Genomic DNA, 11,859 nt, shown 5'->3' on the forward strand with positions numbered 1-11,859 from the left:
CTGAGATCCACTGGTTAAAACGGTATGGGAGAGCCTCCAATTCTGATTTTTTTAAAGCGGCATGCATTTATGTCTGAGGTCGGTGCCTCTCAAATTAAATGCACATATGAATCATTTGAGAATCTTGCTAAAATGCAGATTCTGATTCAGTGGGCCTGGGGTGGGGCCTGAGATTCTGCATTTCTAATCTGTTCCCAGGTGATGCTAAGATTGAAGAACCACATTTTGAATGGCAAGGTCTTATGTAGCCCTCATAGCAGAACCCTGCAGCAGATAATAGAATGTGTCTATGTGATTGCAGAAAATGTCCACATCAGACAGCTATAAAAGACAGGGCCTCTCTGCCCAATAAACACCTCCTCAGTCTCTAATAAATACAGAAGTGCTTGGGCCCATTCAAATTATGAGTCCTTGGTAGTTGCCGCCCAAACAGGCTAAATAAGACTCAGTGAAAGGCCCTTGTCTGTGATACTTAGCTTCATGACAGGAAGAACACCTGTCATGCTTGCAACAGAAGATTCAGTAAGACACTACTGTTCACAGGGCCCTGGAATGCATAGCAGACTCCCGTAATAGCAGATGTAAAGTGGATCACACAAGCTCTCTGCAGATACAGCTGGATTTGGCTCCCATCTGACTTTCCCTTGGCAGAGCCACTCCATTTCAGCATGACCCTCCATATCTTCTATTTTCTGGCATTGTGTAATGTGGTCTTAATGACGCTGACCCCAAAAGTACTTTTCAAAAGAGGTTTACTGCAGAGATTCATTAAAAGGAAAAATGATTGCATTATGGCTTTTGTTTTTACTTTCTTTCAAGCTGCTGGGACATGGTCTTTAGATATGGGGATAATGGTGGAAATAAATCCCTGCAATTCTCTGTTAATGGTGATAGATGAGATGATGAAGCCGACTAGGTGTCCAAGGAACAAAGCCAGCTTTTAATGGCACTTTAATTCTGGAAATTTAGAAGACTTCCTTGCAGAAATTGGAAGTTGGAGTGGCAGAGAAATCATTCAACAAATGAGCATGCTTTCAGGGGACAGCTAGTATAAATGGACCCTTAAACTGGTCTTCTCCCTGTGTGCTTTCAGAATGTACACTTAAGATAAAATTTTATAAAAGAAGAAAGATCTGGCAAATAATATAGTATTTCTCTCATCATTTTCTCATGTACCAATGAACTGTTGTTTAAAAGAGGAATGTTTAAATATATGGAGAAAAAGCTCAACGTCACTGATCATTAAAGAAATGCAAATCAAAACCACAATGAGAAACCAAGCTGGTGAAATTGTGGAGCAAAAGGAATGCTTTTACACTGTTGGTGCACATGTAAATTAGTTCAACCATTGTGGAAAGCAGTGTGGTGATTCCTCACAGATCTAAAAGCAGAAATACTATTTGACCCAGTAATCCCATTATGGGACTTATACGAAAAGTAAATATAAATCATTCTATTGTAAAAATACATGCACAAGTGTGTTCATTGCAGCACTATTCACAATAGCATAGACATGGAATCAACCCAAATGCCCATCAATGATGATAGACTGGATAAAGAAAATGTAGTACATATGCACCATGAAATACTATGCAGCCATAAAAAGGAATGAGATCATGTCCTTTGCAGGGACATGGATGGAGCTGGAAGCCGTTATCCTCAGCAAAGTAACTCAAGAACAAAAAACCAAACACCGCATGTTCTCGCTTATGAGTAGGAGCTGAACAATGAAAACACGTGGACACATTGCGGGAAACAACACACACTGGGGCCTGTCAGGGCTGGGGGTTGGAGGAGGGAGAGAATCAGGAAGAATAGCTAAGCGATGCTGGACTTAATACCCAGGTGATGGGTGATCTGTGCAGCAAACCACGTTTACCTATGTAACAAATCTGCACATCCTGCACATGTACCCAACAACTTAAAATAAATGTTGAAGGAAAAAGAGAGAGAAAGAAATGTTTAACTCTAAGAGAAATTTCGTAGCCTAAAGCTCTTATTAGAATACTCTTTAACATGAGGAAATATTTGTTCCAGAACACATAAACTTTATCTATCTTGCTCTCAACTTATAAAATCTAGTTAAAATGTGTTCACACTTATTATTTTCATTTTATCATTTCTTTTTTTTATATCCAACTTTTATTTTAAGTTCAGGGGTACATGTGTAGGACATGCATGTTTGTTACATAGGTAAACATATGCCATGGTGGTTTGCTGCACAGATCATGCCATCACTTAGATATTAAACCCAGCATCCATTAGCTTCTCTTAACATAAGGAAATATTATTTGGAAAGATAAATGATGATTTAAGTCAAGGATCACTTTTTCCACCTCTATAAGATAATAGTGGAGATTTGTTGGAGCTACTCAATCTTCCTGGTAAATTTTATCATAAACATGAGAAGTCCTAGATCCTTCTAGCTCCATAGCAAGCAGGGTTGAGATTCTACTTCATATATATTTGTATAATGTATCCCCTTCTTTCCCTTTGCTGCTGCCATTGCATTAAAAATTTATTGTCTTATCTTCAGCTGCACCCTGCCCACCACATCAGTCGTATCATTGCAGTCATTAATCTTTGTGAAATGCAAATCTGAGCATACCTTTGCCTTGCCTGAATTCCTTGAATGGCTTTTACACCTTTCAGCAACGTCCTCAAGCTTTGGCAAGCATCAGAATCACGTGGAGAACTTGTTAAAACACAAATGGCTGGGACTTTCCCTGGAGTTTCTGATCCAGAAGGCATGGAGGGCTAGAGAATTAGCCTTTCCAGCAAGTTACCACATAAAGCCAGTGCTGCTGGCCTGATGCTGTTGTTCTGGGGACCATACCTTGAGGAAAACTGGTCTATAGAAGGAACCCCATCAAACTCTTCATCACTACACTGAGTGCCCTTCAGAATTTGTCCATCATCCAGCTCCCCAGAAATGTCTCACCCCCACTCTTTTCTTTTCTTTCTTTCTTTTTTTTTTTCCTTTTGAGATGGAATCTTTCTGTGTCACTCAGGCTGGAGTACAGTGGTGTGATCTTAGCTCACTACAACCTCCACCTCCCAGGTTCAAGCGATTCTCCTGCCTCAGCCTCCTGAGTACTTGGAATTACAGGCACATGCCACGATGCCTGGCTAATTTTTTTATTTTTAGTAGAGACAGGGTTTCACTGTGTTGGTCAGGCTGGTCTTGAACCCCTGACCACAGATGACCCACCAGCCTTGGCCTACCAAAGTGCTGGGATTATAGGTGCGAGCCATCACACCAGTCCCCCACTCTTTTCTGTACCTCCACCTGCATTCAACCACACCACACTACTCACTTCTCTGAAATCAAGGCTCTCGCAATTGGTTGTGCAAGTTGTGCACTGCACAAAAGATGGAGGCATCATTCACATTATAATCTCTTGATGGGTTCTTTCTGGAATCGACCAGTTTACAGCCTATACCCTTATATGCAGCAGTCCTGAAATAATCACAAACCCCTGTGTGTCATGCCTCTTTATGGATGCCCCCAGCCACAGGAAAGTACTTGGAATTTTTTGAGCAAACCATCATCTTTTGGGCTTCAAAGCCTTTGCTCACCGTTTCCCTCAGTCTGTAATGCCCTTTATCCCTTTTCTGTGTAGAAACCTCCATGAATCCTTTAAGGCCTCCCTTGCAAAAAAAGATTTATGATTAGCATTATCCTGAGACCAAAGAAAACACTTTTCCAACAGGAAAAAGAAGAGTGTTATAGAATCTGAATAGAGCCATAAATACTCTGGTGTAAAATTCAAAACACTCCAAGTATTCAAAATCTGTTTTTTCTCCCTCAGGTTTTCATGAATTATCTTTTCAATGAGCTAGAAAACTGATAAGGAGGAAAGTGAGGACTTCTTTTCACTTTCTTTTTTTTTTTTTTTTTGAGACAGTCTTCCTCTATCACCCAGGCTGGAGTGCAGTGACGCAATCTCAGCTCACTACAATCTCCATCTGCTGGGTTCAAGTGGTTCTCATGCTTCAGCCTCCCAAGTAGCTGGGACTACAGGCACACGCAACCACACCTAATTTTTTTTTATTTTTTGGTAGAGACAAGGTTTCACTATGTTGGCCAGGCTGGTCTTGAACTCCTCACTTCAAGTAATCTGTGCGCCTTGACCTCCCAAAGTGCTGGGATTACAGGCATGAGCCACCTCCACTTTTTTATTTTGTTCTAGATCTCCACATATCTAAGATGTTGTATGTACATGTATGTGGTAGTTTAACAAGTTATGCTTGCAAATATATATTTATTAAATGGAATATACAGCATTCTTAAGTTTACATTTTTATGATCTTTTATTACCTTCCTGTGGGGCTTTACTTTTGATTACATGGAACACATACACACACACAGTTTTATAAAAAACATATTTTAAGACATGAGACAGGTCAAGTTCACCTGAAGAAACCTCAGCTTAACTGTTTAGTAAACACTGCAAACTAGATAGTTTAGTCCTAAGGAAAAAAAGATTCAATTGTCTAGGTTTGTCATGCAAACCATTGCTTAGGTGAATGTGTTTGAAAGTGTTAAAAATGAGCACTAAATAGTTCTAGAATTGTATTTAACTGGGAGATAAATAGTTGTTTTTTTCATTCTTTCCCAATGCTGGCTAAAGGCATTTTCCAAACATATCTCCAGCATTTCTTACACTTATCACATGCTACACTTGGCAGGATGCTTTCATGCACATGATCCAGTTTGAGCCTTAATAACCCTCTGAGGCAACTGAGGCAAGTATGAGGCACCTCATTTTGCAGATGAGAGAACTGAAGCTCAGAGAGGGACCTGGCTTGTGCATGCAGCAAGCGGAGGTAGAACCATGTGTTTGAATTGCTGGTCCTGTGCTGCTTTCCACCACAAAACGTCCATTATCTTCAAAGGACTAAAATCAACAAGCTGGTTCAATTGAGGCAGGTCTCCGGCTGCTTTACTTCCTCCCACAAACAGAAATCAATACAGCCAATGTTGGTACCTACTAATGCGAGTGCTGGGAGCCCTCTTCTGAACTCCCTGTGATCCTGCAAATGTCTGTGTCTAAGCGAAGAAATCACGTAATCATCCAAGTGATTCAAGGGGGAAAAAAAGGTTGTATCCAGAAAGAATGTCTATTCCCAGTAACTAAATGTTTAGAACATACACAGCGCAATGTTTTTCAGTCTTCTCTTTTGAATGTTTTGCTCATTATGTAACAAAATTTTACTTTGGACATTCAACTAAAATGACAGCATCAGTTGTGACTTGTCCTGGGTTTGGTTGACAGACATGACTGGAATTAGTGAAATGTTTTAGTTTAGACAGAGAATCACCAAATGTTGGAGGTTAAGTGACCTTGCAGATGACCTAATCCAAATTTCCAAAGAGTTTAACCAACATCACGCAGTTAATTGTTTGGAATCTCCACTTCCCTGGCCATATGCACACATATTTCTGTTTGCTAGAGCTGAAATAGTTCACTCCTGCCAGCTCTAGAGGTCAGTTGTTGGAGGTGAAAGGGATTAAAAACCTGAGGCAGGTGGGGCATGGTGATTTATGCCTGTAATCCCACCACTTTGAGAGGCCAAGGTGGGTGGATCAACTTGAGGCCAGGCATTTGAGACCAGCCTGGCCAACATGGTGAAACCCTATCTCTAAAAAAATACAAAAATTAGCTGGGCGTGGTGGCACACACCTGTATTCCCAGCTACTTGGGAGGCTGAGGCACCAGAATCGCTTGTGCCTGGGAGATGGAGGTTGCAGTGAGCCAAGTGCCACTGCACTCCAGCCTGGGCAAGAGAGCCAGACACTGTCTCAAAAACAAACAAACAAAAAAACACCTGAGACAGTGAGATTCTAACCTGTGAATGGTTATGGTAAGCGAAGCAATACCTAAGTGTTCCTGGACCAAACCAAGGGTCAGGCTGCTTATTCTCATGGCCCAGTAATGAAATGCAGAGGAACTGAGAAAGGAGGGAGTTTATTTCTGTAACCAGGGAGAAGGCCTGGAAATTATCCCCAGACCAACTCAAAATTACAAAGTTTTCCAGAGCTTATATACATTCTAAGCTATATATCTACGTGTAAGTGTGCATTCATCTAAAGACAAAAGTGATTGACTTCTTTTAATCTATAACAAAGGCCTGAGTCCTGAAGACCTTCCTCTGAAGCCTCAGTAAATTTTACCTAATCTAAATGGGTCCAGGTGCTGGGGTGGTTACCCTTGTCTCCTGCTAAATCACAGAAGTCTGGAAACTTCCTTCAGACCCCCAAAAAACTTGTTGTGGAGGCCTGGGGAGTTTCCTTAGACCCCCAATAAGACTTCTTGAATCCTAGACAGGTCCTGTTAAGACTTCCTTCATTATCTTGTCATGCCTCAAGGTCCAGGAAAGGCCTGGGCAAAACTCTTGGTGGGCTTTTGTTACACTCCAGCCTTTATATAAGGGCATTGGCTCTTTCAGCTTTTAGTGTATAACTTAACCACTCGGTCAGTGCTCAAACAGTTGTTATGGAGACCTGCGTTAGTGAGACCTGGCCTGCCACATAAGTGCTATAAGAGCTTGCTATAAAGTAAATATTCATGTTTTGAAGTGCATCCTCAAGCTTAAAGCAAAATTTCACATTTATTATATTTATTGTGTTAAAAAAAAGAAAACTCTACAATAAGACAATAAACTTGCGTTTGGCTCATTGCACCCAACACATCACCTTGGTGTTTATTGAATCATTTGTCTAAAGTGATGTCTTTCTGGGAGAGCTCCAAGCTTCACAAGATGTTTAAAATAAGTCCTTCCTCTAAATTGAGAGCAAATGGGTTTTGACAAATTGAATTTCAACATGAGACAGATAATAATGCACTTCAGTAACTATGATTCTTTTTCACATGAATGTGGAACGGCTAAGGGCTTGAATGATTAGTTTTTCCTTTAGTAACTATTTGTCTTCAAGAATGTGCCCTAAGTCCTGTTGCGTATAAGCCAAATTTCCAAGTGTTAAAGTGGTCATATTTGTTAAGCTGTGGCCAACTAGACAATAGACTACAGCAGGGCTCTACTGTGTTCCGTCATTATTTCCCAAAATTAGCTGCAGAAGTAAAGTGACCTACAGTCTAGCTCTGATTGTGGAATCAAGGACTGAAGGCACCCTCGGACCTTTCCCTTTATCCTTTGCCAAAAAGTGGAAGACAATAGAATGGAATCGTTTGCATTTCTACTTCTCTCCTCTCTTTGAAGTGATAAACATCAGTAAAATGCATTCAAAATTAACAAATGAACAGATTAGATATGGAAAATCTAGAGTATGGATTGTCAGTACAAGAAGAATGGCAGTAAGCCCAATACTTAAAATGCCCAAAGATACATTAACAACAGTGTGACCTCCCAAAAAATATCTTGGTTCATTATGATAAGAGCACAGGAATGGATGGGATCTGACCACTGATTTTTCAGGAATATTTTAGTGGCAGAATATGGTACATGTTACCCTGCCATTGGCCTCTGAGGGTTGGCATTCAAGGTGAGCATTCCCAACTTGCCTTTAAAACCATCTGAATATATTAGCCAGGGATTTATCTAAATCTTCTCAAGGGAGTTTCTAACTTTAGCCTTCACAGACTCTTAGAGGAGTTAAAGAGGACCTTTATTTTTCTATTGTGATTCACTGATCCATATTTTAAAGCAAATTCTGAAGTACTCTCAAGTAGAAAGTATTTAACCTAGTTCTAAGAAAAAAAATGTATAAAATACTAATTAAGTTAAAGGTCCGTAAATCTTTATTTACTCTGCAACACATTCTGAAATGCATTATACCATTGTTTCACTTTATAGCAATTTAAGGAGGAAAGATGGAAGTTGGAAGAAGAGGAAGAAGAAAACAATGAAAGATGTAAAGGGGCCAGGCACAGTGGCTCTCAGCACTTTGGGAGGCTAAGGCAGGTGGATCACAAGACCAGCCCGGGCAGCAGGGCGAAACCCCGTCTTTACGAAAAATACAAAATAAAATTAGCCAAGCGTGGTGGTGCATACCTGTAGTCCCAGCTACTCAGGTGACTGAGGTCAAGGCCAGAGGATCGCTTGAGCCTGGGAGGCAGAGGTTGCAGTGAGCCAGTGAGCCAGTGAGCCGAGATTGCACCACTGCACTCCAGCCTGGATGACACAGCAAGACCTTTCCCCCTCTCCCCGCCCCCCACCCAAAAAAAAAAAAAATGTAAAGAGGAGAAAGGAGGAAGTGAAAGGAGAATAACCCAGAAGTGGAGAAATTTAGAGAGTAAACTAATTTTTTAACAATCTAATGTGTACTGAGCTGTGTGGCGTTAAAGTATCTAATCACTGCCCTTTGAAATGTTTACTAGATGTTCAATCTCTAAATGAAACAGTCACTGTCAGAATATTTTTCCCAGAGCTACATATGATAACTGAAACCAATGACACCTACCAAGGTCACTGGCAAAGGTCAGATGAAACCAAGCCAGACCTAAACTAGGTAAGAGAGGTCTCCTTCTCCACCAAAAATTGAGTATGCTAAATACACAATTTAACTAAGCAAAGAAGCACTTCCTTTGCATTACCCTCAAATCTTCATCCTTCTGCTCACCCCATACATCTAGAACACGGGTTTGGTGAGAAAATCCCCACTTGGGCTGTCTATGTCCTGTATGGCTTTGCAGATATTCCACATACCTGTCCTTGGCCTTTGTCCTTCCAGACTGCAGTTCTGGGTTATTTCATTTATTTAGTGATGTCTGTGTGCCACGTAATTTTTATAACAGCTGCGAAGTAGCTATAATTATTGGCTTTATTCAACAGATCTGTACTTTGAGACAGAGAGGTTAAATAACTTGCCCAAGGTCACCCAATAAGTAGTAAAGCCAGGGTCAGAGCTCAGATTGCCTGACTCTAAAACCCAGTCACTAGTCCTCTCCTTACTTCATTCTAAGCTCTTCCTCTTTTCTTCCATGTCTGACATCATGCCACCTGGAATGTCAGCCCTGCAGTGAAATCATTAGGGATGTTCTTCAAACTCTTCTTTATGAAACTTTCCTGCACTCTTTGAAGTTAGTGTGTACATCCTTTTCCACATGATGCTGGCCAGAAGTCCACACATCTGAGGACAAAGGCCATACTGACTTGGTTCTGATATCAGTGCTTGCCACATGAATAGTATCCATTCTTAGAAGAAGCATTGTTGTACTGAGTGCCATGTTCTCTCTCCAGGTGTCGGTCTGAGTTTATATTTTTAATTGTAGAATGAAATTCCTAGAGATCATCAATTCTGTCTAGCTTTTGTGGCATGTGAGACAATTCCCTTAACAAAGCACAAACCAGGTGGTTAAGAGAAAAAAATTACAGATAACTAAGAGAGGAGAGATAATTACTCCCCGCAAAAACTATTCCAGCCATATGTGGCCCTCATCCAAATGGTGGATGCCTATACACATGTTCCTAGGAACAATGAGCGTGGAGGGGGAATGGAATTTAAATGTGCATTAGGCTTCTAAGTGAAGTATTTGTGTTAGTTAGGGAATTTTAAGTTGTAAAATTACCTTCTTATAATCTTCTTGGAAGAACTGGGAGCATTCCATATTAGGAAAAGAATCAGCAACCCATCTGTCTCCTAGCTGCCTAAGCAACTAAGAGGATTTGCTGACTTGGACTTTTCTCTTTTCCAGATCCTGGCCATCGTGTCTATCCTGTTCATCGTGCTTTCCACCATTGCTTTGTCTCTCAACACACTGCCAGAGCTGCAGGAAACGGACGAATTTGGACAACTCAATGACAACCGCCAATTAGCACACGTGGAGGCTGTGTGTATTGCGTGGTTTACCATGGAGTACCTTTTGCGATTCTTATCCTCACCAAATAAATGGAAGTTCTTCAAAGGCCCACTGAATGTCATTGATTTGCTGGCCATCTTGCCGTACTATGTCACCATTTTTCTCACGGAGTCCAACAAGAGCGTGCTACAGTTCCAAAATGTGAGGCGCGTGGTCCAGATCTTCCGAATCATGCGCATCCTCAGGATCCTGAAACTCGCCAGGCATTCGACAGGCCTGCAGTCTCTGGGTTTCACTCTTAGGCGGAGTTACAACGAACTGGGCTTGTTGATATTGTTTCTGGCCATGGGGATAATGATATTTTCCAGCCTGGTGTTTTTTGCTGAGAAGGATGAAGATGCTACCAAGTTCACCAGTATCCCTGCATCATTTTGGTGGGCCACCATCACCATGACCACTGTCGGCTATGGTGACATTTACCCTAAGACATTACTAGGGAAAATCGTGGGAGGCCTGTGCTGTATTGCTGGGGTTCTGGTTATTGCCCTTCCTATCCCAATTATTGTGAACAATTTTTCTGAGTTTTACAAGGAGCAGAAACGCCAAGAGAAAGCAATTAAAAGGAGGGAGGCTCTTGAGCGGGCCAAAAGGAATGGAAGCATCGTTTCTATGAACTTAAAAGATGCCTTCGCGCGAAGTATGGAACTGATAGATGTGGCTGTGGAGAAGGCCGGCGAGTCCGCCAACACGAAGGACTCCGCCGACGATAATCACCTGTCGCCAAGCAGATGGAAGTGGGCCAGGAAGGCTCTGTCGGAAACAAGCTCCAACAAGTCTTTCGAGAATAAGTACCAGGAGGTTAGCCAAAAAGACTCCCACGAGCAGCTGAACAACACATCTTCCTCCAGCCCACAGCATCTGAGTGCCCAGAAACTGGAGATGCTGTACAATGAAATCACCAAGACACAGCCTCATTCTCACCCAAACACAGACTGCCAAGAAAAGCCTGAGAGGCCATCTGCATATGAAGAAGAGATTGAAATGGAAGAAGTGGTGTGTCCACAGGAGCAGCTGGCCGTGGCACAGACCGAGGTCATTGTGGACATGAAGAGCACCTCCAGCATCGACAGCTTCACCAGCTGTGCCACCGACTTCACAGAGACAGAGAGATCCCCCCTGCCGCCGCCCTCCGCCTCTCACTTGCAGATGAAGTTCCCAACAGACCTCCCAGGGACAGAAGAGCACCAAAGAGCTAGGGGCCCCCCGTTTCTAACTCTATCCAGAGAGAAAGGGCCTGCTGCCAGGGATGGCATGCTGGAGTATGCCCCAGTCAACATAACTGTGAACCTCGATGCCAGTGGCTCCCAGTGTGGGCTACATAGTCCTTTGCAGTCTGACAATGCCACCGACAGTCCTAAGAGCTCTCTAAAAGGCAGCAAGCCACTAAAGTCCAGATCCCTCAAAGTGAACTTTAAGGAAAATAGAGGCAGTGAACCACAGACCCCGCCCAGCACAGCCAGGCCACTGCCAGTCACAACAGCTGACTTTTCGTTCACCACCCCGCAGCACATCAGTACCATCCTCTTAGAAGAAACCCCCTCCCAGGGAGACAGACCCTTGCTGGGTGCTGAGGTTTCAGCACCTTGTCAGGGACCTTCCAAAGGGCTGTCCCCCAGGTTTCCCAAGCAGAAACTGTTCCCTTTCTCTTCAAGAGAGAGGAGGAGCTTCACTGAAATAGATACTGGTGAAGACGAAGACTTCTTAGAGCTCCCAGGGGCAAGGGAGGAGAAGCAGGTGGACTCCAGCCCAAATTGCTTTGCAGATAAGCCTAGTGATGGGAGAGACCCTTTAAGAGAAGAGGGCAGTGTGGGCTCTTCCTCCCCGCAGGACACAGGTCACAACTGTAGGCAAGACATTTACCATGCTGTGAGTGAAGTCAAAAAGGACAGTCAAGAAGGGTGCAAGATGGAAAACCACTTGTTTGCCCCAGAAATTCATTCCAACCCAGGAGACACAGGTTATTGTCCCACACGTGAAACCAGCATGTGACTAGTTACAAAAGCAATAAATTAAAAAAAAAAAAAAAAAAAAAAAA

At 42.4% G+C, this 11,859-nt stretch overlaps 1 protein-coding gene across 1 annotated transcript in view; it reads left to right on the plus strand.

Annotated features, from left to right (window-relative positions):
• Window positions 1–11,813, plus strand: part of KCNB2 (potassium voltage-gated channel subfamily B member 2) — a 413,989-nt gene extending 402,176 nt beyond the window's left edge. The window contains exon 3 of the mRNA XM_017851597.1: window positions 9,660–11,813. Within this exon, the coding sequence (XP_017707086.1) occupies window positions 9,660–11,813 (2,154 nt within the window). The remainder of the gene's footprint in view (window positions 1–9,659) is intronic.
• Window positions 11,814–11,859: the final 46 nt, after the last annotated feature.

Source organism: Rhinopithecus bieti, unplaced genomic scaffold (genome assembly GCF_001698545.2).
Source record: "Rhinopithecus bieti isolate Rb0 unplaced genomic scaffold, ASM169854v2 scaffold_32422, whole genome shotgun sequence".
Taxonomy (NCBI): Eukaryota; Metazoa; Chordata; class Mammalia; order Primates; family Cercopithecidae; genus Rhinopithecus; species Rhinopithecus bieti.